This window comes from Cygnus atratus, chromosome 19 (genome assembly GCF_013377495.2).
Source record: "Cygnus atratus isolate AKBS03 ecotype Queensland, Australia chromosome 19, CAtr_DNAZoo_HiC_assembly, whole genome shotgun sequence".
NCBI classification, from domain to species: domain Eukaryota; kingdom Metazoa; phylum Chordata; class Aves; order Anseriformes; family Anatidae; genus Cygnus; species Cygnus atratus.
In genome coordinates, this window is record NC_066380.1 from 5899080 (window position 1) to 5925514 (window position 26435).

The following is a 26435-nucleotide window of genomic DNA, read 5'->3' on the forward strand; positions in this document are numbered from 1 at the left end:
TTATGTGCAGAGCTCTGCTTGCTTTTTTTTTTTTTATTAAAAAAATAATAAACCCTGCTGTACTGGCTGTAGGGAAAAAAAGCTTGGGAACGTGAACTCTCCTGGCTCCAAGAAAACAAACAGAAAAAGCCCACAAGGCAAACTTCAGAGAGGCCCAACCATCACGCTTGTTTTGAAACGCTGGAGGCGGGTGGGGGACCGGACAGAGCCCGGCTGGTCCCTGCACGGCCGGGACTGGGACCAGCACCGTGTCACTGGGAGCTGCTGGCTGTCCCCAGCACGGCCACCGGCGCTGGCTGCACATGGGGAAATAGGGAGCCTGGGTGGGCACTCAGCAGGCTTGGTGGGGAGCCAGGGTGTTGCAGGCTGTTTTGAGGGGGGGGAGATGGGTGATGGAGCCAGATATTGTCCCTCTTGCCCTGAGGAGGTCGGGTCTGTTCACAAGTGCACGCCAAGGTGCTGTCCCCTGGGGCAGGAGGATGCAGAGCAGCGAGGAGCTCCCTGTTTGCACCCCAAGCCTCCTGCAGGCGGCACCTTCACCCAGCGGTGCTCCCTGTGCTGTGCAGGGCGGCTTCAGCCCTTTCACTTCCGTCTGGCTTTGGGCATCTGGCTCAAATGTCATCCTGAAGCTCCAAATTCCTGCTCTGGCCTCGGTGCAGGGGGAAGGCATCCCCGGTGTCCCCTGCAGCTCCTGGAGGGGCTGCGGCTGCACCTACCAGTCCCCGGGTTAGCGCGCGTGCTGCATGTGCCAACGGTTTGTTTTTCACACCTGGCTCAGACATGAAACGCTCACCCTGCACAACCCACCTGGGACCAAACATCTGCAGAGTTTGGTGCTGAAGGATTTGAATATGAGTCACTCCGCCAGCACGTGTCTTCCCCTCCGCCCAGCTGAGCCCTGGGACTCTGGAGGTGGGGGAAAAGCAAGCGGGGACCCAGCGAGGAGCCCCTTCCCCTCCTGCAGCCACCTCGCTCCCCTGGGCTCTGTGCTTGCCCCTTCCCACCCTGCTCCATCCTCACCTTCCCCTGGGCTCTTGGCCCAAGTCTCCCCTGGGGCATCTCCATGTGTGCACAGCCTGCTCCGTCCTCACCCTAAATCCCACTTCCTCTAGCAAGCTTTTTTTTTTTTTTGTCCCCTCTGTAGGGTTTTGCCATGCAAATCCCATTATTCCCCATGAGGATTTGGGGTTCCTGTGACTCAGGGACAGAGGGAAGAGCCAGCTCTACAGGTACAGGCATGCAGGAGGCTTGGCCCCTGGGAAAAGATGAGTGTTTCCCTCCTGGTCCCTGGCATTTACAGAGCTCAAGGTAGCCCGTGGAAAGCCTTATCCTGGAGGATTTCTCCTGCTGAGCTGTGGGGTCTGCCCTGTTTGTGGTGTGTCCTGGGGGGCACCCGGGAAGAAGGAGCTGCGCTGGGGTGGGTGCGGAGGGGGCAGAGCGGCGTGGTGGGGGGCTCTGGTTTTTGGGGCAAGTAGCATGAGGCTGGGGGGTTCCCCCGCTTTGTGAGACGGGGGGAGACGTTTCCAATCCCTGCTGGAAAACCCGATGGGAGGGAGCTGCGGGGCCGGGCTCTGACCCCAAGCCCCGCTGGCGGCCCCGGGGCCACCCGGCGCTCCGCTGCGTGGTGCTGCAGCACCCTCGTGTGGCAGCGGGCCGGCCGGAGCACCCACTGCCGGGGGGGCCGGGAGGGAGGCACCCCAGAGCCACCCCCAGCCCTGGTGACAAGGGGACCCCCGCCTGGGAGCCGGGGTGCTGGGTGCTGGGGGGGGTTGAGGGTCCTGGGCAGGACAAGGGGAGGGGGTTGGAGCTGGGGGACCCCCTCCTCTGTGCCCCACGTCGAGCCCGTCTGTCCCCTGCTGAGGATTTGGTGACTTTGCTCCTTGGTGCTGCTATCGGGGGGGCTTGGGGGGTCCTGGGGCAGCCGGGGGGGTCCTGGGGCGGCTGCTTGGGAGCGGGTTGGGGAAGGGGCACAGGGGGGCTCCGAGCAGCAAGCGTGCTGTGCGCTGTGACTCTGGCTTTGTGACACCCGCTGCAAAAGCGGGTCTCGCTTCCCAGATTGTCCCAGATTTAAGGGGCAGCCCCCACCCAGCCCCTTAAAGCCCCGCACCGGCCCTGGGCTGCGTCCTCTGGGGCTTTGGAAAGGGGCAGCGAGGAGCAAAGCACCCGCTGCGGGGCGGAGGTGCTCCCTCCAAACAGCTCGGGTTTTTGGGGGGACTGTCGCATCCCCTGGGCCAGGAGGGGACGTGTTGGTGCCCCGCAGTGGGGACTTGCAGGAGGTGGTGGCGGGGGGACCTGGAGGGGCCCTGCACCTTCCCCTTGCCACCAGAGGGCTCAGCGCAGCCGGAGGGGAGGGTGCTGTGCCGCTAGGTGCCTGCCGGGGTCGGGCTGGACGGGGATAACCGGGCTGGACGGGGATAACCGGGCTGGCATCCCTGCGAGCTGGAAAATGTGAGCTCTGTTTTGTCTCGCTGCCGTGGCAGCCGGTGCTGATGACAATACAAAAAATCGTTCGCGTTAAAACATCGCAGGGGCGAACTTCAGGTTTTCATCGGGCGGAAAGCCCCGTGCAGGCATCGGGCTGTGGGGTCAGGGACAAGGAGAGGGGTGCGGGATGGTCCTTCCATCAGCTGAGACCTCTCATCTGGGACTCGGCTGGCTGAAAACCAGCTGCTTCAGGGAAAGAAACAGGCCGAAAACCACGTCCCTGCAACCCTCCCAGCCTCCAGCCGAGGCTAGGGCGTGGGGATGGAGACCAGAAATCGGTTCTGGTGATGGATGTGTCCATGACAGACCGCTCCCTAGGAGGAGAAGTCCCCTGTGCTGGGAGACGAGGAGGCAGCACGGTGCCTTTGAGCTTCCCATCGCTGGCAGACCCCTCCCTGGTGGTGTGCGGACCCTGCCTGGCTCCTGGCTTGCAGCCCACCAGCTCCCGGAGCCAGCAGGACATCGGCTGGGACCTTCTGCTCGAGCAGGGGCTGCAGTGGAGCTGGGGCAGCACAGGCAGGAAATAAGTGACATATTTCCAGCAGCTAACAGGAATGAGTCACTGGAGCAATCTGCCCTGGGATCTGCAAGGTCTTCGCTTCCAAGGGTCTCTTGACTCGGGGCTGGATGCCCTCCAAGGGGATGTTCTGCACTGGCCACATGCTGAGGATGTGAGGATGCTGCCTGGGTGATGTTCCCTGCCTGGGGCCAGGCAGGACAAATGGCCATAAAGATCTACAAGGAGTCACTTATTGAAGAGGCAAATAAGTGGTTATGGAGCAGCAGTGAAGCAGCACAAAGCCCGTGGGGTGGTCAAGCTGCTGTTGTGTGGGACCACAGCTAGCGCAGGGGGTTGGTGTGGCTTTGTGGGGTGCGTGCCCTGCAGAGCTGCTCCCCAAATTGCACATGGGGTGCCTGAGTCCCAGAGGCTGGCCGTGGGCATCCACACGGCTGCAGGTGCTGAGATAAAATCTCTCCTGTGTCTGTCCACGGATCTGCCCGATCCACACGCAAAGCTCTGTGTCTGGAGCGTGGAGGATTTCTGACTTCCAAGCAGTTACCGTGTGGCCACCCCGTGGGTTCCCTCCCCAGAACCGATGGCAGGGTGGGAAGGCAGGAGAGCTCCTACCACTCAGCCCGCTGGTTTTTGGTCTGTGGGAGCCCGATGCTGTGAGCAGCAGCCAGGCGCTTCAGGTGGTTTCCCTGGGCACATCTCACCCCTTGGCATTGCACCACTGCTGCTTTGGGGCTCAGCACCACCACGGCCTGGATCTTCCTGCAGGCAGCATTGTCTGGGACCGCTCGGTGTCACCTTTGCTGTCCTCCTGCGTTTTGGAGCCCTGTGAGAGCCGGTGCCTTGTTCCAGCCCTTCTGGTCCTTACATTCACCAGCTGTCAGTGCTGGGTCTGATTCATCAGGCTAGTGCCTGCCTTGGTGCACAGGATGGAGCTTGGAAGAGCTGGGTTTGGTGCTGACTCCTGCTCCTGGTGATGCTCAGCCCCTACCAAGTCAATGTCCTTGGGATCAGCACGTGGCTGCAATGGGAGCGCAGAAGGCCACCTCCTTAGCTCAAGTTCTCCTCCAGTTCTCCGGGCAGGTCCAGATCTTTCTGCCTGTTCTCTTGGCTCCCAAATCTGTGTACTTTTCTGGTCTTTGCTGTGCCTGCAGACAAACGCTCATCCTAGGAGGTCAGGACTTCTGTAACAGATGCTCTTCCATGACATCTGTGGAACATCAATTAGTGGTCGGAGGCTTCCACCCCCATTTGTGACGCTGGATTTGACCTGACAATGTAGCAGCCAGGGGTCTGCCAGCTGCTGCTGGCCTCGTCCCATCTCAGCCCCTTGCCCTGCTGCTGGGGGACGTGAGCTGCTGCTCCAGGGGGTCTGCAGGCTGCTGGGGGCAGGTGCTGGTAGTTCTGCTGCTCCCAGTGTGGATCTCAAAGGGGAAAAGTGAGCTGAGCCCACCTCTTAGATGCTTCTTTCCCTTCATAGCCCACACTTGTGGCCATGTAATGAAGTAAGATGGACCTGGCAAGGTGCTGCAGCTGGCTGTTATGTGGGGCCTTTGATAGGCTGACTTTGGTCACCTCCTACCACCGGGGTGAGCATCCCCAGCCTGAGGATGGGGCTCAGCTGCGGGACCGAGGTCCCCTGGCTCCATGGGACCCCCCCCAGTGTGCTCCCCCCTGCCTCTCTCCCAGGGTGCAGGGACCAATTGGGACCCCAGGATGCAATTTGGGTCCAAACAGGGGAAGGTGTGAAGGCAGATGGGGCTTCTCCCCATCCTTCAAAGCCTTCCAGGGGACCTGCAGCAACTCTTGGCATGAACAGCAGCCCTGGGCAGAGAAACCCTCACCAGCCCGGGGGGGCTGCGAGGTGCCACTTGGCCAGGGCAGGTAGGGGAGCAGCCACGTCCCCATCCTGTGTGCAGACAAATCTCTACTCAGTAAAATATTTATTCCTCCATTATTTCACAAGAGTTGTTTTTACAAAAACCTTACAAAAAATTTCCAAAAACACAGACATGCAAAAAAAAAAAATTAAAAATCCACCGTGGATCTTGTTACAAGTAATTGAAATGTACAAATAGAAAGGGAGAGAGCAAGCTCAGGTTACACTAATCCCTCCGTCCTGATATCCCTCCGTGGGTGCAATTTGCGTCTCGTCTCGGTGAGCCTTCGACGCTGACTGACAATCCGTGATAAGCTGCCAAGAGCGTGGCGAAGGAGGGGCCCGAAGATTAGGAACGAATGTTTTCAAATATATATATACATATAGATATTTAGTGAAGAAATATTTATTCCCTGCTTTTTTTAGGTTTACAGAAACGGCATCTGCAAACTATTAGATGGGTTTATTTTCATTAATGCTCGCAAAGAGGCAGCGACATTTATATCCCTGTGGTTTCATCTCATATGACTGGAAAAAGAGCCCCGTGTTTTCCATGGGAATGGGACCCCCTCGCCCCCCCGCCCCAGAGTTGTTCCTGGGGGAGGGGGGGTTGCTCTATGGGGAATCTGCCCCCACCCCGGCAGCTCTACAAGGTCCCTGCGGTGTCTCGCTGTGGCTGTCCGGGGAGCTGTGTCCTTCCCACTGAGCACAGGGGAGAAAAGAAGGACTAGGGGTCCAGGTTGGGCATTTGGGGTGGCTGTACCCCCATTGGGGTGACTGTACCTCCAGGGGGGGTGGGCAGTGTTGGTTGTGCCCCCGCCGGCTGCAGAGCATGGGGCAGGGAGGTTGGAGCAGGTTAGGGGCCAGGCTTGCCCCCAGCTTGGCTGCCGTGGGGGTTCCATGCACTGGGTGAAGCCCCCGGGCAGGCACCACCTGGGGTGTCCCCGAGGTCCTGGTGTCACCGCTGGGAACCATGCAGGGCTGCAGCCAGAGCCCTGGGGAAAGAGGGACAGGATGCTCTCGGGTGGGCATGCGAGGGGTTTGGGTGCTTTTGGCCTTGGCTTTGCGCACTGGTGGGTGCTTATCTCAGTGATCCCTGCCTTCACCCTGGGTTCTGCTGCTGTATTTCAATGGTAATCTCTCGAGGTCCCTTCCAACCCCTGTGATTCTGAGATTTGTCCACTCGGTATTTGCTCCACTGGCCTGGCTGGGTGAAGCCCTTCTGCAGAGGCAGGGCTGGTGCCTTCTCCACCCGTCCAACCTGGCGCTGGGCTGCTGCTCCTTGCAGAGGGTTCCGTGGCCTCCCGAGGACACTGTCCCTGGGATCCAACCTCCACCACCCCACCACTGGCTCGTCCTGCATCGCTGCAACGTGGGTGTTGGAGGCCCGGGGTGAGGCTGCCTCTCCCGGGCCCGCTTTGCAAAACGGAGCCCCCTCGTTTGGCTGCGTGCTGGGGTGGGGCGAGGGGGAAACCATTTCCTTTCAGCACAAACACAAAAATGCCCCATGGAGCCTCCGGCCGCGGGCTCCGCGGCACATCTGCGGAGCTGCCGCCGGGGAGGCTGTGCCTCCGGAAGATGAAGCCGGCTCTGCCGTTGGCACGAAGCGCCGGGAGCCGCCTACTCAGCTGAAACCAACAGCTTTTTCCAATTTTCTCTTTCCCTGGGACGGTTCAATGACCTGGGGCTCTGCAGGATTGCTGGCAAACCCACGGCCGTAGGGCGGTGGTGCCTGGCCGGGGTGCGGCGATGTCCCCCCACAGCTCGAGGGCTCCCGGTGAGGATTTTGGGATGCTCCAACCCCACTCACTCCTCTGGGGAGGGGCAGAGCCCAGTGGCACAGGCACTGGGAAAGAGCCTTTGGCTTGCAAAAGTCTCTGCCGAGCCCCACGGCTGGCGATGCACAAGGAGGTGAAGGCACGGGTCGGCTTCGGCCGCACGGGCAAGCGCCGCGGGTGGCAGCCCAGCACAAAGGGGGGGCCCTAAAGATCGGTCTCACACAGCTTCGTGATCCTCCCGGCGTTGCATGCCGGCCCTGCGGGAGGAGAAGACCCAATAACTCTTTGGCTCTCCAGGCAAGATACCCAAATTGGTCAAATCCAAAAGTCCAAGATCCTTCCATGTTTGGAAGCAAATTCTTGTTCGCTTGGCAAGTCTGTTTGTCCTCGAAGAGCGTGCGGGGGGTATGTGTGTGTATATATAGCCTTTATTATAAGGGTGTGCGGAAAAGCAAGTTTCTAACCAAGTTTGCTCCATATGTGGCTATAATTATGTGCCACTTCGGACTGGGACTTGACTCTACCTTCAAAAGGGAAGAGGAGAGGAGAGGAGAGGTGCTGAGCCGTTGGGTGGGCGGCGGGGTCGTGCCGGCCGGTGCAGGACCCCACTCTGCGTCCTGGATGAGGCCACGGGGGGGTTTCCCCCGGTCAGTTCACGGTCGGCACCTGGTTCTGATGGAGGCTGAACTCTTTGGCTTTGAGGCGCAGGCTAGCAATGCTGTTGGCCATGTTCACCCCTTGGGTGGGCGTCGCGGTCCCGCTGGAGCTGTAGGACGGCACAGTGCTGCAGGGGGAGCGGGGAGGAATGAGGCACAGCCGAGGAGTCCCCGCGCCCCGCCAGCTTCCCAGCCCTCATCGGCTGCTCCCTCTTAGGCATCTCCCACAAGAGCAGTCAATGCTCTTCGGCATTTTTATGTGGCTGGACGCATGTGGGAACCCCTCAAAGTATGTGCCAGGAGGCCCTGCCTCTGGCTTTTGGAGAGCTGGGAACCAAAGGGACCTGCTCCACCCCCTGTGCCGAGATGTGGGAAGGGTCAGCGCGAGGCCAGGAGGGCCCCTCGTGGGGACCAGGCCCCCCCAGCCCCAAAACACATGGAGGCCGCTCTGCAGGGGGCAGAGGATGTGCAGCCAGGGCTGGTGTGGGTTCCCAGAACAAACCCGGGTGAGCTCCTGCCCCTAGCTCCTTTGGCCCCTGCAAAGCTCCCCGTGTCCTCGGCAGCAGCACGGGGCTGCCACGGAGGTGGGGACGGTCCCTGCCCCGGTGCCCTGTCCTTGTCGGTGCCTGCACCCACCTGTACGGGGAGGTGCTGGTCCAGGAGAGGTACTCGGGGCTGAGCGCCGTGGGCCGCGGTGCCATGGGCTGCTCAATGGCGGCTTCTTGGCTGTAGGACTTGAGGAGCGACGCTGACCTGTTGGCCAGCATCGCCCTCTCGTTACGGCGGAACTTGGCCCTCCGGTTCTGAAACCAGACCTGCACGGGGAAGGGGAGGTGTTAGTGGGATCCTGGGGATATCCCCGGTGTCCCTCCCACCGCCCAGACCCTGGTGGTTTGTGGGGGAGGAAGGCAGAGGGGTTCTTCTTCTGCCTCACAAACCTGCGCTCACCTGGACCCTCGCCTCGCTGAGGTTCACCCTCCTGGCCAGCTCCTCCCGCACGAAGGCGTCGGGGTAGTGCGTCCTCTCAAAGACTCTCTCCAGAGCCTGGAGCTGGCTGCTGTTGAATGTGGTGCGGTTCCTCCTCTGCTTCTTCTTCCTCTTGGCCGCCCCGCGGCTTGGGCTCAGGCTTTCGCCTGGGGGGGACATCGCAGAAGAGGCCCCGTGAGATCCCACAGACCCCACCAGGCTCCTCCGTGCGGAGCTGCTCAGGACCAGCCCCGATCCCCTGGGCACGTGTGATGGCCACATGCACACAACCCCGCAGCCTCCACGAGAATCCAAGCCTATTTCGGGACCTGCTGGAGTTTGGTGTCCTCATGCCTGGCTAAATACCTCTGGGGTCTGATTTCTGCTGCCAGCCTCCAGAGACTCCCGTGGGGCAGCGCTCGTCCTGAACCCAGACCTCAGAGGTGTCCTGGGCTCGGCCCTTCCTAAACCTTCCTAAACCGAGGTTCAGCACCAACACCTCTCCAAGCTCTGGGGCTCAGCTCCCACCTCCAGCAGCCTCTGGAGCTCCATTGGAGCAACACCATCCCGCAGCCAAAACCTCAATGCTCCCCAAACCTCATCCGTGCAGCCAGGGAGAAACATGACCGCATCCCTTGGGGCTCAGCTCCCCCCGTGTTTGTTTCAGCCTCCGCTGGCTCGTGGAAGCATGGAGCGGAGGGTGTAGCTTCATTTCTCCCTATTGATCTTGGGCTTTCCGCCAGGCCAGGATTAATCTCCTCTTTGTCACTAGATCCTCAGGTTTAGGCAAGTTTGTGAAGAGTTTTTTCTGATACCCAGCCTGCTGCCTGCAAAGGCTTCATGGGAAACGCGTCGTGCTGCTGATCTTCCTTACGGAGGTACTGGGTAATTATTTTTTCCATTAATAAAGCATCTGGATCCAATCTGTACCTACTGGTGGGAAAGTATTTGGGAATTATTTGAAATGTTAATAGTTTTATGGCATCGCTCTGATTCATAGCAGGGTTATATTCGGGTTTTCTGTTCTGTATCAGTGCAGAGGCCACGATGGCAGGAATTACTGCTCCCTGTCTGTGCTGAAGAAACAAATACTTGCTAATAAGCTATCCTGATACTTATTAAATAGACGTGCAGCATTTTCAGACGATACATGAGCAAGTAACAAAATCTACTGGAAGGGATCTTAACTCTCCTGCTTCAAGACACCACCGAGCTGTTGAGCAGGAGGAAACTACATGTTCCAGGATCTTAGGGCCAAAAAACCCTTCTTGGCCCTTAATTCTGAATAGCTCAAGCTGTGAAACCTCTGCCAGCAAGCTCTCCACCAAGCCCCTCGGGTCCCTTTGTGCATCACGCTCGGGGACAGCCAGCCCTGAAACACGAATGGCTTGGGGGGATGCGGCAGAGCAGGAGGGGCTGCAGGTCGGTTATTTCTATTGCTGGCCATGGCCTGGAAGGAGCAGGTCAATTTTCCAGTGCTTGGCCACACGAGGACCAGAGGCAGGGTCTGGGAGTACCAGGGATGCCTCCAGCACCATGACCCACGGGGGGAACAAGCAGGAGGCGCAGGGACATGGCACCGTACCCAGTCCCTGGGCGCACACAGGGATGCTGCAACATTTTGGCCATGATGGGGCCAAGCTGCTGGGACCGTGGGGAAGAAAAAGCATCCTGGGGCTGGAGGGGATGGCCAGGAGGACAAGCAGCTCCGTCCAACCCCCGTGGCATTGCTTCAGCCACCGTCTCTTATCATGCTCCGGGTGCGTTTGGACCTTGGTTGACCATGCGCTGGGCTGGGAGCTGCCCGTGCCGCTGTAGGTGGGATGTGGGCTTCTTGGTAGGGCAAAGACGTTTTGGTCGGTGTCGTGCTGGTGATACGTGTGGGTTTGGGGCCCTTCTTCTGCCTGGGAGAATGCAGGCTGCCCCTTGCTGCGGTTGGCGTAAAGGCTCACAAATAAAATTCCCCAGATTCCCTCCAGCCCTTGTTTCTGCCGCTTCAAATGTTCTGCCAGTCTCTGCTTTCCAGTTGCCCCTTTTAGTTAAACTCCTTTTTTGGTCCTGTTTTCCTTCAGCGAGCTAACGAGCCGCTGGATTAAAATACATGGAGTCCGGCCGTGGTTGTCCCTGAGTTTTCTGGGAGCTTGGGACCGAATCGGGGCCACGGGCCGGGAAGGACATGCAGGACGGAGCGGGCAAGCAGCGCCTGCTTGTGGGTTGTGCTCACTTTGGAGGCTCCTGGAGAAGTGTGGGACCAGGGTTTGGGTCAGAAAGTGCTGTCCCCCGCTGCCCCCGCCCAGCTGGCTCCAGGCAATGGTTTCAACAGACCGCTATTAAATGTATAAATAAAATTTATGAACCCTATTTGATTTCCTCCCGGTTAAAATTCTGGCTATAGGACTTTTCCATAAGCGATGGCTGCTCTCGCCCATCCTGAATTGGAAAAAAAAAAATGAAAAAGGAGGAGAAGGGCTTGCTTAAATTGACTCTCACAGCATGCAGAGCTGGGATGGATCGCTGCTATAAGGGACACCTTCATAACCTGAGTCAGCTTCATGAAAACGAGCACCACAAAGCACCCAGGGAGCACAGATGGGGTCAGGTTGGGTCCCGTCCCCATGTCACTGCCACCATGAAGCCCAAAGACCCGCTGCCACCCCGTCGCCAGCCGGAGGGAATCAGATTTAACCAAATTCACCAAAACCCTCATGGCAGAATCAGAAAACCTTTCTGCACTCAGATGGGTTTCCAAGAATAAGAGTCGCAATAGCCCGAAGTCAAAAACAGCTCGATGCTGAATTTCTTTTGCCCCCGAAGCCTCGACTGGGGAGGCTGGGGGGAGGTTTTGGTGAAAGCTGAGCCTCCGCGTTTGTCACTTGTAACCTGGGGGGGCTGCCAGCAGCGTGGCTGGGGCTTTGGTTGATTGTCCAAGCCGGAGGTCAGAGGGGACCTCTGGGAACCCCCCCCTCGCCTCGGTGTATTTACCTTCCACTGATTACAATTTCCGCTGAAGGGGGAAAAAAAAAGCACGGGGAAGGGGGGAAAACAGGGGAATAATGTTACTGCCCAGCAAAGGATGGCACTGGGGAGGGCGGAGGGGGGCTCAGCATCTCACACAGCCCCATGGCTCACGGCACGACACGTCCCAATGGGGCCAAGCCCCGGGGCTGCCGGCACAGGCGTCCCCAGAATCACTTCGGGACCCCCAGTGGTGCCCCAAAGCGCGCTGACGAGGGCAGGAGCCCCGCCAGGACCGCGTGCTGCTGGAGAACGGCCCCGCCGCAGGGTAAGGGGGGAGTGCGCGGTCGTGGCCCATTTGCAGAAGCAGTGGCCCCAGCGCTGCTGGGTCAGAGCCGTGTTGGTTTAGCTGAGCACGGAGCAAGCCTGCTTTTCCGCCTCTTGCCCTTTTCCCCCGTGCTTCGACTCGTTTTCTGCAGAAACGACGTGCCGGGCTGCGGGAGCCCTAAACCAGCAGACATCAAGGGCTATAAATTGGTGATTCGTGCTGGATTTCCACCCAGGCTCCAGCTTGGATTTAGGACCGTGGGGCTGTCCCCAGCTCCAGGCCAGTGCTGGCCTCGCGGAGATGCTCGCAGCATCCTCCCCACCCTCCGGACGGATTTCGGTGCTCCCTCTCCTCCCATGCTTTCCATTTTCCATCGCAGCACCGACCCTGAGCCCCGGCCCGGCCGCAGTTGTCTGCCGTTAAATTATTTCACACGTTCCATTTATTTGCAAGGCATTTGCCAAGGACCTTTTAAGCCTTAAATTCCACCCCCCACCCCCCAGCCAGATGATCAAATCTGCCGTACCATTTACTTTCCTGCTCCTCCTGGAACAGCATTTTTTTTTCTTTCTTTCTTCTTCTTGGGTACAATTTAAGGGTTGAAATAGCCTGGAGGGAATTAGCTGTAAATTCTTCCTAAGACAAATAAATTCAGCCCTCTAAGTTTCTACGTTTTTCAAACTGTTGAGAGACGTTTTAGGTTTGTTTTACTTGAAATAATGATCGCGGCATATCTGACCCTCAGGCTGCGGCCGGCTCTAACCAAATAAATAGCTTTTATTAATTAAGGTTTATCCTTAACAAATAAAACCCCAATTTGATCTCGGCCGGCTGAATTAGCAAAAATAAACAACTGGTTCTCCGGGCACTTGATGTGGATTTAACAAATTAACGCTGGGCCTTCATCAGGGAAGCCGCAGGGTGGTGGAGGCCTTTTACAGCCAAGAAATCCTTTGGAAAAACAATGTCTTTCATTTCTCCCATGGTCTCTCTCTTGGTAAACATGTGGACTGCCTTCATCCCTTTATATACTCGGGGGAAGCGAGGAGGCTCCAGCGATGACGTCCGTGCGCGGCCGGTTAACTTGTTCCTCGCAGCCCCGTAATCGGGGAGGAAGCGCTGCCCTTGGGGTCGTGCCGGGCGGCGTGAGCAGAGCTCTCTGCTCCGGGAATTTCTCCCCCTGGGGGTTTCCCCCCCTGCTCCGGATCCTTTTTTTCCCGTAACTTGCAGCCGAGCTGCCCGAAGCAGCTGGGGACATTGGGTCTGTGCTCTGAACGGAGCTGGGTGAAGGATGGGGGCGCGGAGAGGGGTCTGTCCCCCTCCATGGGAAGCAGGAGGCACAGGGCTGGTGGCAGAAGCGATGCTGGGAAGCATCCCCCTCCGATCTCCCCAAATCATCTCCAAAAGCCCAGGGAAGGTGAGGAGCAGCTGGAAGCTCCCGCAGAGAAACCCTTGGGGCCACCAGCCCCGGGGTGCCAGCACCCAGCTTTGCTCAGGACGATGCTGCATCGCCCAAACCCACCCCAGGACCACCCCATGGGCATGGGGACGGGGTGTCCCGGGGCTGCCAGCCCCACTCCGAGCTCTCGGGGCGTCCTGGGGCTGCCAGCCCTCCTCTGGGCTCTCCCGCTGTCAACACAGGGCTCCAGTCCCTGCCCCATCCCACCGCCTCTCCCTGCGCCTCCAGAGCAGCCCCAGCTCCCCCAAAACCCCAGCAAAGCCTCAGCCTCAGGGGGAGGCCAGGGAGACCTGGGGGGGTCCAAATGTGCTGAGTCCGAAGGAAACTTTCCCGGCTCAAGTGGCCTACATGAAAAATTTAAGAGAGGGGCAAGTCTCAGCTACCGGAGAAACATTACAGCGAAATGTTTCCGAGGATGTTTCACCTCATTAATTGTGAAAAAACTGAAACGCTGACACGTTTTTACAGGCTGCCAGTTTTGCTGGGGGAAAAGTGTCTCCGTTAAAAAGGAGCAGAGAAAGCCTGTACCAAGAAAGAGGCCAAGGCTGTCCCGGGAGGGTCTTAGCCTCTGCTCACTGACAGGCAGCAGCCGGCTGTTTTATGGTTGTGGAGCTGCCGCCGCACCAGCCAGCAGCCACCCAGCGCCGCAGACGCCCGCTTTTCGGCAGGGTCCTGCCCGCCGGTGCTGCGGGGAACCCAGGGAAGGTTCTGGGGAAAGGGCAGCAGGACCTCGTCCTGGATCCCCGCGGGGATGTGCCCGGCCTGCGCTCAAAACCCTCCGTCGGCTGCTATGTGTCACCAAAGCCATGATCACCTCGGTTTTGGCCCATCCTTATCTTCACACCTCATGGGACCGTGAGGGTTACGGGGTGTGGGGGCCAGAACGAAGCTGGAAAGGAGCAGCCCAGTCCCATGGGATGCCGCGTCTCATAGGGACAGTCTGAGCCCCGCAGCAGCCACGCTTGCAGCTCGGAGTCAGCTCTCCAGAAAAGGCGGTGATTTTTCTGCTGCAAACCCAAGCGCCCCGGAGGAACGAGATCGGGAGATGTCACAGCGAGGAGGGGACAAGGAGACAGGCAGTGGAGCAGCCAGGAGATGACCTGGATGCTGTGATTTGGGGAGGACACCCTGAAAGACGAAGCCTGTGATTTCCTCCAGCTCTCCACCAGAGCAATCCCTGGCCGCTCGGTGGATTGCCTTGGGGACAAGGGCCTGGTCCTGCCCTTCCCTTCCCCAGAACAACCCCAGTGGGGACACAAAACTCCCCAGGCAGGGCCGCAAGGCTCCGTCAGACCGTGGTGATGGGTGGCACCAGCCCCGGGCACCGACCTCATGCATCCTTCAGGCTCCCTTGGGCGCACACAAAAAATTCCCTCCCGTGCCCACGGTCAGCCCGGCCTCGCGGAGGCTTTCAGGAGCAGAGGAGGCAGCCACAGCACCCGACCCAACGGTTGTGCCATCTCCAACCATCGCCTCCCTCGTGCCAGGTCCCCGTGGGGACGGAGCGGAGCTGGTGTCCCCGTTGGTGACGGGAGCTGCGCGGCCGGGGCCGGGCGCTTTCTGCGCACCGAGGGGTTTTCATTTGGCCTCCAGGCTGCTCTGGGCGTGCCTCGCTTGCACAACTCGCCCGAGCTGCTGGCTGCTACCAGAACACAGCACCCGGTAAATAAATAAGCACTCATCCTGCACCCCGCTTTCCCCGGCGGCACGGAGAGAGCTCAGAGACTCAGGGGGATCAGGGCTCCTGGCAGCAATGGGGCTGGGGGCACACGGAGCCCTAAAAAAACTCCTTGGTGCCATTCCCGCTGTGGGACGTCCCTTGAAAATGCCCCAAATGGGTCAAAAGGCAGATATGGAGGCTATAAGGACGCGGTGTGTGTGGTGGGGCTGTGCCCGAGGATGCTCGCAGAGCATGCACCGGACGGGGGGGGCTCCTCGGGGGGGATGCTCGTGGCCGGAGCTGCGCCACGGTGGGTTCATGGTGCTGAGCCAGGCCAAGTGCTGAGCAGCACAGAAGCAACGGGGGACCGGGAATTTTTAATTTTGTTCTCCCGCAAAACTGCCAGCCCCCGCGGCAGGGGCCTGCGGGCCAACAAAAGGCGCTGGCTCTGCCCCAGCCACCGGTGGGGAGCCTCCCCGGCCAGGAGGCATTCACGGGGGGGGGGCAGAATTTTGCCTTCATCTGCCAGCCAGGAGAGCTACTTGTGGTGGGAAGAGCCCAGCGCCGGGTCTGTGCTGAGCCCCGGGCTGCTGCATCGCCCTGCCAAGGGGCCCCCCGGGCACCCACCCGGGGCGCAGCCTCTCGGCTTCACCAGCGCCGCCGGTGCCGTGCAGGAAAATAGCTGAGCGCGGGGCCTGGCAGCGCCGTGATGGCTAACAGATGTGGGAGCGGGCTGCTGCGGTGTGTGAGAAATCAAGGACCGAGGGAGGAGAAAGCTGCAGAAATGGAGAGGTTTGGGACAGCCCCGGGGGACTTTGGGGTCCGTCCCGGGGTGGGCAGAGGGGACAGGCACTGCAGGATGGGATGGGATGGGATGGGATGGGATGGGATGGGATGGGATGCGATGGGATGGGATGGGACGGGACGGGACGGGACGGACAGTGCTATGACTGATGATACTGGGATGGACGATACTGGGATGGACGACACTGGGACAGACCCCACCATCCTGCACTAAGGCTTATGGGGCCGCATGCTGCTTCCCTCCCATCCCACAGGCACAACCACTTTCAGACCCACTTGGTGCATCCAGAACCATGACCCCGCAGCTCCCCCGCCGCAGCCACAGAGGTGCTAACATCGCCCGCCTGCCGTACCAGGTTACGCATTCTCCCAGCAGGGCACTGGGCATGTGTAGCTAATTAACGCTAACGAGACTCATGCAGCACCAACCCGGGCAGCAGCACCCACCTGCGACTGCGAAGCCCCACTGAAAACTCTGCTCTGACTACAAAGTGGTTTTCCCCGGGTGGGGCACGGGTGCCCTGCCCGTCCCAGCATGGATAGCGCCCGGGGAGTTTTGCACGGTGCTTAGAAAATAAAAATAATCAGCGATGGCTGCGTAGCAGGAACACTATGTAGGGGGCTGGCTCCCAGCCAGAGCCCCCTGGCATGGCAATCACAGCCTTCCTCTCCACCCCCAGCAAAAAAAAAAAAGGAAAAAAAAAAAAAAGGTGGTTTCTTGAAATTTAATAAGCAAAAACCCGTAGCAAGCCAGCCCCAATGGCATCTGGCACTGAAACCCAACACCAGCCCTCCAGGTTAGAGCGCAGACCTAATTGCATTAGGGTCATTGCCAAGACGGGGGGAAGAGGGCGTGCATGGACCGGGGGGGACGGCGCAAACCCCATGGGACCCCCCCTCAGGCCAGCTCTGGGCACAGGGACCGGCCCCTGGCACCCGTCTGCCTCTCTCCTCCTTTCTGAGGCCAGCTGGGGGCTGAGATGCCACCAAGCGCCCGTGTCATCAGCAAGCACCGACACCAGCACCTGCCAAAACCCACCCTGCAGCCCATGGCCATGGGTCACGGTGCCAGGACAGGGCCACTGGCACGTCTGGGTGGGCGAGGGCTGGGCACAAGGTGCCATTGGGGACCCCGTCCCCCCCCGACCCGCTCCGAGGAGCACCCCGTGGGCGCCTGCACACGCATTCATCCTGGAAACCCTCGCCAGCCAGCAGAATTGCTGTCCTTCGGTCTGGTTTTCATTTGAGGTCGGTGGCCTCTCGCCAAATTTATTGTAAAACATTCATTTTAATAAGTGGCTCGTATCTTTTTTCTTTTTTTTTTTTTTTTTTTCTTTTTTCTAAACCCAGCCCGTTTAACCGTTTCCAGGTTAACGCGCAGGATCCTGGATCAGGATCCCGGGGGCAGGTGCTGGCTGCGGGATGATGCTGGGGGGGGCTCAGAGGTGTTGGGGTAGGGGGGCTGCTTCGGGGTCCTGCTCTGCAAAGCGTGGCAGAGCCGAGACCCTCGCGTTCATCACACCAGTGCCGTCCCCTCTGGCTCCCTGGGGAGCCCAAGCACCTTCTTGCCGTGCTTGGGACCCCAAAACCCATCCAGGAGCGCTGTGGGGGACACATCGGGGCTGCTGTTTGGGGTCCTGGGGCACCATTCAGCAACCTCTGGGTTCTCTTCTGTGAATCTCGTTAAAACATACAACCTGATGGGTACCCTGGTGGTGTCGGAGCCAACGCGCACCGAGGGGACAGTGCCTGGTAGTTCAGTTCTGACACTTGTTTTAGGTTTCATAAACCTCTAATACTAATAGAAACGCTGCAGTGTCTTTTAATTTAAACGAAAACAGTTATTTTTTTAATTTAGGAATCCCCCTGAGGTATTTACAACCCCCAAATTACAGACATGTGGCCGGCCGAGGCTGCGAAAGTGAAATCGGGGAGGAGGGAGCGTCCCACGGCCACGGCTGTGCAGGGCTCAGGGCGCGATGCGGGGCTCCCCCATCGCCAGTCCCCCTGATTTGGGGTGCAATGGGACGCACCCGCATCGATGCTCACCAATCTCTGGCACAAAGGGGCTGCACTGTGATGTTCCTGTCCCTCTTGCAGCGCCCGCACGGCTCGGGGTTCAGTGCAATTCCCCCACGGTGGCCCTGCAGTGTCCTGCATGACTTGGGGTACAACACAGTCCCCCTGCACGACTCGGGGTGCAATGCAGCCCCCCCATACCACCGCCATGGCCTGCACAGCTCAGGGAGCAAGGTAACCCCCCCATCAACCTCCTGCACAGCTCAGGGGGCAGTGCAACCCGCTCGCAAACACTGCCATGCCCTGTATAGCTTGGGGTTTTGATGCCACCCCCCAAAAAATGCCATGGTCTGTACAGCTTGGGGTGTGAAGCCGCCCCCAAAAAAAAACGCCGTGACCTGTGCAGCTTGGGGTATGATGCCACCCCCCAAAAATGTCATGGTTCTTTATAGCTCAGGGTGTGATGCCACCCCCTAAAAACCACCATGCTCTGTACAGCTCAGGGTGCAATGCACCCCCCCCCCCCCCCAAAGAGCCATGTTCCGTACAGCTTGGGGTGTGATGCCACCCCCCCCAAAATACCACCGTGCTCTGTAGATCTCATGGTGCAACGCACCGCACAACACTGCCATGCCCTGTGCAGCTTGGGGTTGCGATGCCACCCCCCAAAAAACCACCATGATCTGTACAACTCGGGATGCGATGCCACCCCCTAAAACCCACTATGCGCCGTAGATCTCACGGTGCAATTCACCCCCCCCAACACTGCCATGCCCCACACATCTCAGGGTGCAATTCCACCCCCCCGTTAACACCCCCCAGGCCCCGGGGAGCAGCCTACACCTTGGCGAGGCACCGCCACGGCCGCGATGCCCCCGCTCCAGCTTTGTCCCGCGGGTGCTTCCCCCCCCGGGGCCGGGCTCTGCCCCCTCCCCTGCGCCCCGCTTGCGCCAGCGCTGCCATGTGCTCCCCGGCGCTCCCCCGGCTCCCCTGCCATGTGCACTCCAGTTTCCTTGCGTGTGAAGCCTGCAGCCTCTCAGATTCAGTGGCTGGAAAGGATGGCGCCTCCACACATCTGGTTCAATGCGAGAGCCTGGCGCCTGGCTTAGCCACAGTCTCCATTCAGAGACACACAGACTTTAATAGACTCATACAATTCTTCCTGATCTATCACTGCAGCCGCAGCTGAAAAGCTGCTTTATTATATGCGCTCCAAAGGGGGAAGAGGAGGGAAGGGGAGGGGGCCGGCGGCTGGCGCTGCCGCTCTCTGAGGGCTCCGGAGCCCCCCGGCGGCTTCGCTCCCGCTCCCCCAGCCCGCCCACTGTCCCCCCAGCCCCGGGGGCAGGAGCAGCACGGCGGCCTCGTTAGGTCCCCTGCTTAATTAGCGCCTGCCCGGGGAGCTGCTGTTTGCAGCCCGGTGCCAGGCACAGCCCCGTCCCCAGTAAGGACCCTGCTTGTCCCCTTGGTGTCCCCAGAGGTGTCCCCTGCCCCAGGATGGGACGATCTTGCCAGCCCCTCCAGAGCCAGCGTCCCCTTTATCCCCCACCCCACCCGGGGATACACAGGAGGGTCCTATCCCCCGCAGCATCCCCCGGTCCCTGTGCCGGGGGTGGTCCCTGGGGGCGGCGAGGGATGCTGACGGTTTCGGTACGCCGTGGGAAGGTCGCCCGCACCCACGCGTCCCTTGTGCTGGGAATGCCTCGAGGGCGAGGGGTTTTTTTAACAAATTCTCAGAAATTTGGGGGTGTCCAGTGAAAAAACAACCCAGTTCTGAAGCATGGCAGTAAGCGGGTGATAGATCTTGCCCTGAAAGCCCAAGGCAGTCCCTTCCCAGCAGGAGGGCTGGCTGTCCCCATCCTCCCTGGTCATTGCTGGCCCCACACAGGGGATGGTTGCCCCTGGCCACCGATGCCCGGAGCTTGTTCCCTCTTCCCTGCTGCATTTTCCAGCTGGGATAAAACTGATCCGTGTTCGCCCTGAGCTCAACCCATCTCCATTCCCAGCTCAGCCCCCGACCCTGGCATTTTACAGGATGCTCCGGGCTTCCCCCGTGGCACAGGGATGCTGTCCCAGCCCCGCCACCCCCCGCAGGATAAATCCTTGCAGCTGCTGCTCCTGCCGAGCGCGCCGCAGGCAGGGACACGGTGCCAGCCCGGGGGACGCCCAGGCTCTGCCAGCCCCGAGCCATCAGGGGCTTAACCGCAGCAAAGCACCCGGGCCCCATCCTGCCTCCAACCCCGTCCTTTCGGCTCAATTATTTCACAGCCCCCGGGGGGGGGGAGGAATTGCCCATTGCCGGAGGAAAGCAGCCCTGGGAAAGGGGGCGATCGCCCCGCTCCCTGGGAGAGAGGAAGGGTTTCTAACCAGGCAGCCTCAAAGCCCTAAATCATTTCATCAGCCTCCCAGCTACAGACACACGCCCAGGCTCTCTTAAAATGCTGATTCGTTGAAATTCGCCCATCTTGGCCGTGCGGAGCCGAAAATTTCATATTTTTCCTGTGAATCAGCCCCATTCCCTGAAATAACAGCCCAAAAAGAGAGGGGAAATAGTCTTGCACTGAGCTGTTCCTGGTCATGCTAGACATAACAGCCCGGGGGGGCAGGCAAGGTGTCCCCGTGCCCTGGCTCCCCCTGGGCTGGACACGGCGGCACCAGGCACCCGGAGGTGCTGGGGGGGCTCCTGATGGAGCAGGGCAAGGCCCCGTGTCCCCAAAGCACACAGGACCCCACTGTCCCCTCCGGACCCTGCCAAGAAAAGGTTTTCACACCCGTTCCTTGCTGGAAAGAAGGTGGGAAGGAGCATCCCCTACGGCGGTGCCACTGAAAACCCGGCTCGCTGGGGACGCAGAGGGGAGAAAAATCACAACAACGGGGGGAAAAGGGGAATTTCCAGGCACTTGGTTTAGGATTTTTTCTCTTCTCCCCATGGCAGTGGCTCCCTCTCCCCCGGCACTGATGCGAGCAGCCCCACAGAGCCGTGCAAACGCTGCACGACACGTGCTGGTATTTCTTCACCGGGAAGGGCTGCGAGCGCACAGCACCACTGCCTGGGGCTGCGGGTCCCCGAGCTGCAAGGTGTGCACATTGGGAGGGGGTCCTGGAGCCCAGGTGAGGGCGTTCAGCCCATTTGTGGGCAAATCTCACCCAAATTGGGGCCCAGGTGCCACCAGTCTGTAAGGGCTTGAAAGCAGCCCGGGGCTGCAAGCATCCTCCCAGCGAGCAGGAGGAGGGTGATGGTGAGCTCGTGGCACCCTTGGGGGCTGGAGGAGGATGGGGAAGCAGGGAGCAGTGGTACCGGGGTACCCACGCCAGAAACCCGATTTGTAGCTGGGGTTTCTCCTTGCCCGCACCTGGCAGTGGTTTGTGCTCTTTCGGGGTGGTTTGCAGGGTTTCTGGATGCACAAGACCTGGGGACCTGTCCCACCGCACCCGTGGAACCACCAGGCGGGATGGGGGGGGGGGGTCCCGTGGCAGTAATGTGGGGTGACCATTTGGGGAGGGGGTGTCTGGCTGTAGGGTCTGTGCTGCAGGCTGGGGGTTAGGGCCAAGGTGGGTCCTCCCCATTATTTCTTTGACTGGGACGTGCTCGGATCCCATCTGCGAAGTCGACCATGATTAATTGGCAGTTAATCAACCTGCACGATGGATGCTGAACCTCTGGGTGAGTGCTGGGCTTGGGCACCCAGCCTGGCTGTGCTGCCCCCCCCTCCCCCCCCCCAGCTCCACAGACAGCACCCCTGCGTGGACACAACCCCCTTGCCTTGGGGTTTGCATCTCTCCCTGCAGGGCAGGAGATGTCCCCACATCCTGGGGACAGCGATGGTGGCACACAGCCCCTGGACACCACGGCCACGTGAGTTTTGCTCCTGTCCCAGCCCAGTGTGCCGCCCGTGCTGGCTGTGCTGGCCTTACAAGGACCGAGGCAGCTCGCCTCCCCTGGCCCCCCCGGCGGGTGCCACCCTTCCCAGCTCTGTGCAGGGACAGTCCCCAAAAGGGCCCTGCAGGAGGCTCGCGGCTTCTGTGCAGGCTCAAAGGGGGGTGAAGCGTGGTGCTGACACCCCCAGCCCCTGCTGAGCATCTGCAGACATCAGCCAGAAGCCCCCCGGGGGAGGCGCAGGGGAAATTTCAGCAGTTTTAGGGCTGAGATTTGCAGGTCCCTAGGGGCCTGTGCTCCCCTTGGGCCAGGCTCAGGGGTTGGCCACGAGTTAATGATGCTGTCCCTAATTGCAGCCCAGTATGTGCACAAACACCCCAGGGAAGGCAGCTCCCAGGGCCTCACGGGCACAAACCAACTCTTTTCCAGCAGCTGAGGTGTCCCTGAGCTGTGCCCCCGCCTGGTGGGGACAAGCAGCGTTTGGGAAGGCAGGACAGGCACGGCACAAACGTGTTTTGTGAACTAGGACCCCGGGAAATTTTGGGACTGCTTGGGACAACTGGCCAGCGTTTGACCCCAAAAGAGAGTCCCTTGCTGGGTCTTGCTGTCACCAAGCTCACCTCTCCTTTTTCTTCTGTCCTTGTTTGTGTAATTAAAGCTGATTTGCTGTAACATCCATCACCTTAACCCCTTCTGCCCCTTTGGGTGCAGCCTCCCCTCGCTTCATCGTGGGACCAAGGGCAATTCTTCCACCCCATTTCCCAACAAGGGGATGGGGCGAGGAAGGGTCTGGACCTGCTGGTGGGGTGCCTGGGGCTGCCACCTGGCCCCGTCCCATCGCACGCTCCCATCTCACCGCTGGGACTAGCCAAAATATCACGTCGGGCAGGCAACGGGCACCTTTTCCCCCACCCAACCCCATCCTTGGGGATGCCCCCATGGGGCCGCAGCCCCTCCCCGAGCCCATCACGCCGGTGGCTCACACCCAGCTCCCAGCCAGCCCCAGAAGCGTCCGCTGGAGCCAGTGCCCGACCCTCTCCCATCTGCAGGCAGCACCAAAAGGCCGCTCATTGTTTGAAAAGCCATCAGTCAGGGCCTGCTGGCTAAAATTACCCTCCTGCTTTATCATCTTGAGAACATTAAGGGCTGTTGTTAACAGATGTTTCGCGTTACACATTATTTGTTAGTCTAATGAAAGGAGGTGAACAAGCTTTCAAGACCTCAGAAGTTGTGCGGAAGGTTTTCGCCAGGAGGCTGCCGCGCCGCTCCGGGGGAGGACAGGACGGGGACGGGACGAGTCCTCGCTGCCCCCCGTGGCATTTCCTCTGCCGCTGTCCTGCCTGGCTTGTGGGATTTCTGCCTCTTATCTTTTGGGAGAAACGTGTTGCACAGCTGATATCTGCGCCCGGCCCTCGGCAAAGATGCGCTGGGTGCCCTCGGGGCTGGTTTGGGGCAGGGGCTGAGCAGCCCAGGAACCCAGGTATAGGGCTGCGGGACTTGGGGTGCTGAGGGAGGGCAAGGAGGGCCCAGATCTTCCTCATCAAAGCATAAAACCTGCCTCAATATTTTCCAGCATCCACAGGCCATGGTGAGCCCTGCACGGAGGAGGGGGGTGCCCGCAGCAGGTTTGGGGCCACCCTTTCTACAGCCCAGCAGCGCAATGACCCCAATAACCGCTGCCCGGCCAGATGCAGAGCCGCAGCCTGCGGAGACACAGTCAGATACGGGGCCCGTTTGCACTGATATTAACCTGCTGCCACCAACCCGTGGGGCTCCAAACCTGCACCCGGTAGGAGGAAAAAAAAAAAAAGTGATGGCGAAGATGAAGACGAGAGAAGACGCCAGGAGCCTGTTTCGCTTTAGGGTGACAATAAAAGCTAGCGCTACCAGGAGAAGTTCCTCTGCTGTCATCACGCTGATGCCAAAAGAATCGCAGATGCGTAGCGAGATCTGCTGCTCGCAAGGGCAGGGCGTTTGCGTGGGGTTTGGTGTTTCCCCATCCCGACTTCGGAAAGTGCATCCCAGATCCGGCAGTGTCAGTGGTAACGGTCCCACACGGCAGTGTGTTCACGCACAGGGGTTTTCTCTCTCTGTTTCCTTGCTCGTCTTCCTGCTGCTTTCAGCTCCCGTCGCTCAGGTATTTCCCTTTCCAGGTGGGATCGTGGGGAGAAAGGTTTCCATTCCCGCACGCGCTGCTGGTGCATCCCAGATGCCGATGGTGTCTTTGTCCCCGTGCCTTTGCGGAAGCAGGTGCCAACGGGAAGCATCCCCCTGGTCCAGGTGGTGCCAGGATCGGTGTGCCAAAACCCACGGGGCCTCTGCCCCAGGAAGAATGGGCTTTTAGGGTAAAAAATGGGCTGGTGAGGATCAGCCAGCCCCCTCGGCTCTCTCTCTGGTACTTGCATCACCCCTGGTCCCCGCTGAGCCCCTTTGGGGTATGCTGGGATTTCAGCAGTGCGGTAATTTCTCTGCCCTTTTGCAAATAGCCCCCTGAGATGAGTTGCTGCTGCGGGACAGGATGGGTGTCTGAAAGTTGTGCCCACCCCGTGCTGCCTGCAGCCCCCCCATATGATCCCATCACCGGGCGAAAGCTTCCACACGGTCCCAAAGGCAATGTGAGAAGCACAAACAAACCCCCCGGGGAAGGGGAAGGAGGACGGAAAACACCACCAAAAGTACCCGAAACCATCCCAAAAAGCAGCACCCAGCCCTCAGCACCGCGAGCAGAGCGCAGGGCGGGGGGCTCCAGGGGCTCTCCCTGCGGAGGAAGGAGGTTGTGCAGGGAATAAAGAAGGATGCTTCAGCCCCAAGGCGCACACAAGGAGGAGGCACGGGGTGCACCCTGCTCCCATCAGGACCCCTCACTGCAGCTCTAGGGGGGCTGAGCCCCCTTCCCCTGGCCAGGCACGGGTCAGGCCCTGGGCAGGGCGCAGAACAAGCTGGGGGTACCCGAGCCCAGCCTGGCAGCAGGTTTTGGGGCTGCGCCTCCACCCCGAGCTCCCCAGCCCCTTCTCCTTTCCACCACCCCAAGGGGACTCCTGGGGGGCTTCCAGGTACCCCAGGAGCGGGGCTGTGCAGCAGGGACGGGGCCAATCCTGCTCGCTCCAGAGCCGGGCTGCGCCCGGGCGGAGCGGGTTTGTCCCGGTACAAGCGCTCCTCCCGCTCGGACAAGACGAGACCCGGGGTACCGAGAGGTTTCCCGGCCCCAGCCCCGTCCCCAGCATCCCGGGGCAGGATGAGACCCGCTCCGGGGGCTGCGCTCCGGGGGCTGCACCGGCTCCCACCGGCTCCCACCTCTTGGCCCGGGGGGGGAGCGCACGGACAAAGGCCGGTCCCGGGGCCGGTCCCCCCGCTCCCCCCGGGGCCGCCTCCGCTCCCGGGGTGCAGAAACCGACCCGGGGAGCCCCGGGAGGGGGGGGGGCGCAGCCTCGCAGCCCCGGCAAGCACCGGGAGGGAGCTCGGCACCGGCCAGCAGCCGGCACGCCCGGTGGCGGCGGTGTCCCCAAGCCCCCGGCACGGTGTCCCCGGCCGGTGCCGTGCCCGTGTCCCCCCCCCCCCCCCCGAGCTCCGGTGCCCGGTGCCTCCCCTCCCGGCGCGGTGTCCCCCTGTCCCCGGTGTCCCTGTCCCCCTGCCCCCGGGCTCTGTGTCCCCCTGTCCCAGCCGTCGGGGACTTTCGGGGCGGCGGCGGCTCCTCTCCCACCGGCATCCCGGAGCCCCCCCCCCGGTCGCCCACCCCTCCGACGGCCCCCCCCCCAGCCTCCCCCCGCCACATCCTCGTCCCCCATCCCGCCCCCCCACCCCGTCCTCGGGGGGACCCCGAACCCCTTTTTCCCCCGTGCTCGGCGCTGCCCACGGGCCGTAACCCGGTCCGGGGCGGGGGGGGGCAAAGGGGTGCGGGGGGGTCACCCCAACCCTAGGGCTGTCGGGTTCGGGGGGGGGGGGGGTACATCCCGGGGCGGCGGCACTCACCGTCCTGGGGCGCTGCTTCGCTGCCGCTGCTGCCTCCCGACGGCTCCGGCATCGCCTTGCCGCCCCCGGCGGGTGGGGGGCCGGCGGGGGGGGTCCCGTTCATGCCGGCCGCCACCTCCTCCAGGTCGAGGAGGTGGCTCACGCTGAAGTTTTTCCGGCCCTGGGGGTTTTCGGGAGGCTCCGGACCGCGCACGGTGCCGGGGGCGAACGGCTTGTCCATGGCGAAGGCTGGCGCCGAGTCCATGGCTCCCACCCCCAGCCCACCCCGAGGTGCCGGGCCGCTCCCCGGCCCCTTCCCCTTCTCCACCCCCCCCCCCTTCAAATAAATAATAATTAAAAAAAAAGAAAATAATAATAATTTAAAAAAAAAAAAAGGCAAAAAAAAAATAAATCCCGGCTGCCCTGCGAGTCCGGCTCCCTCCCCAGCCCCTGTTCCGCCTTGTGCTGACGTCTGGGGAAAAAAACCACGCTCCCAGCCCAAACTTTTTTCCCCTGCTCTTTGCTCTGGAGCTGTTCAAACAAACGCCCCTGCTCCGAGCCGAGCGGGGCGGCCCCTCGCCCCTCGCCCCTCGCCCCTCGCCCCTCGCCCCTCGCCCCTCGCCCCTCGCCCCCCGGGCCGGCGACCTGCCCCCTGCCAGGGGCCGAGCACCGGCGGCAGCCCGGGCGGGGAGCCCGGAGGGGGGGTTTGAGGGGGGGGGGGGGGGGGGCAGAGACCCGCTATCCGCCCTTTGCCCCCCCCTGCGAGCCCCCCCGGCCCCTCTCTAAGTGCTTCTATCAACAAGTGGAAGCGGCCGCGCTCCGTGGGGAGGGATGCGGGGGGGCCTGCGCTACCCCGACCCCAAACGGGGCTGGAGGGAGAGGTGACCCGCGGGTGACAGGGGGACACGGCCCCCCCCCATCCACCTCCAGCTCCCCCCCCCACCCCCCCAAGCCCCAACAACCCCGGAGCAAGGTCACCTCTCCTGGGAAAAGCCTGGCTCTCTTGCCTTAATGAGATAATTACGTCCTGCACCACAGTTAAAAACTCATAGGCTGCTTCCCTTGGGGCTTCGAAAGAAACCTCCCTAATGAAAACCAGCCGCCGGGAGAG

At 60.9% G+C, this 26435-nt stretch overlaps 1 protein-coding gene across 2 annotated transcripts; it reads right to left on the reverse strand.

The window, feature by feature from the left end:
• Window positions 1-4931: 4931 nt before the first annotated feature.
• Window positions 4932-25598, reverse strand: PRRX2 (paired related homeobox 2). 2 transcript variants are annotated; one of them, XM_035555038.2, is made up of 4 exons: window positions 25346-25598; window positions 8260-8444; window positions 7948-8126; window positions 4932-7421 (listed from the first exon to the last, which is right to left on the reverse strand). In XM_035555038.2, the coding sequence occupies exons 1-4, from the start codon at window positions 25587-25589 to the stop codon at window positions 7304-7306; spliced, it is 726 nt and encodes a 241-aa protein (XP_035410931.1). In that variant the 5' UTR covers window positions 25590-25598; the 3' UTR covers window positions 4932-7303. The 2 variants fall into 2 exon arrangements, with proteins under 2 accessions (XP_035410931.1, XP_035410930.1); XM_035555037.2 differs by having other exon boundaries at window positions 4932-7439.
• Between the last annotated feature and the right edge of the window lie 837 nt (window positions 25599-26435).

Excerpts from the sequence above, each read along its gene's own strand:
- PRRX2 (XM_035555037.2), bottom strand. The coding sequence starts at position 25,589 with ATGGACTCGGCGCCAGCCTTCGCCATGGACAAGCCGTTCGCCCCCGGC. Across the intron at positions 8,445-25,345 it reads CGAAGCAGCGCCCCAGGACG|GCGAAAGCCTGAGCCCAAGC; the intron begins GTGAGTGCCGCC and ends TGTCCCCCCCAG. Across the intron at positions 8,127-8,259 it reads TCAGCGAGGCGAGGGTCCAG|GTCTGGTTTCAGAACCGGAG; the intron begins GTGAGCGCAGGT and ends TTCCCCGTGCAG.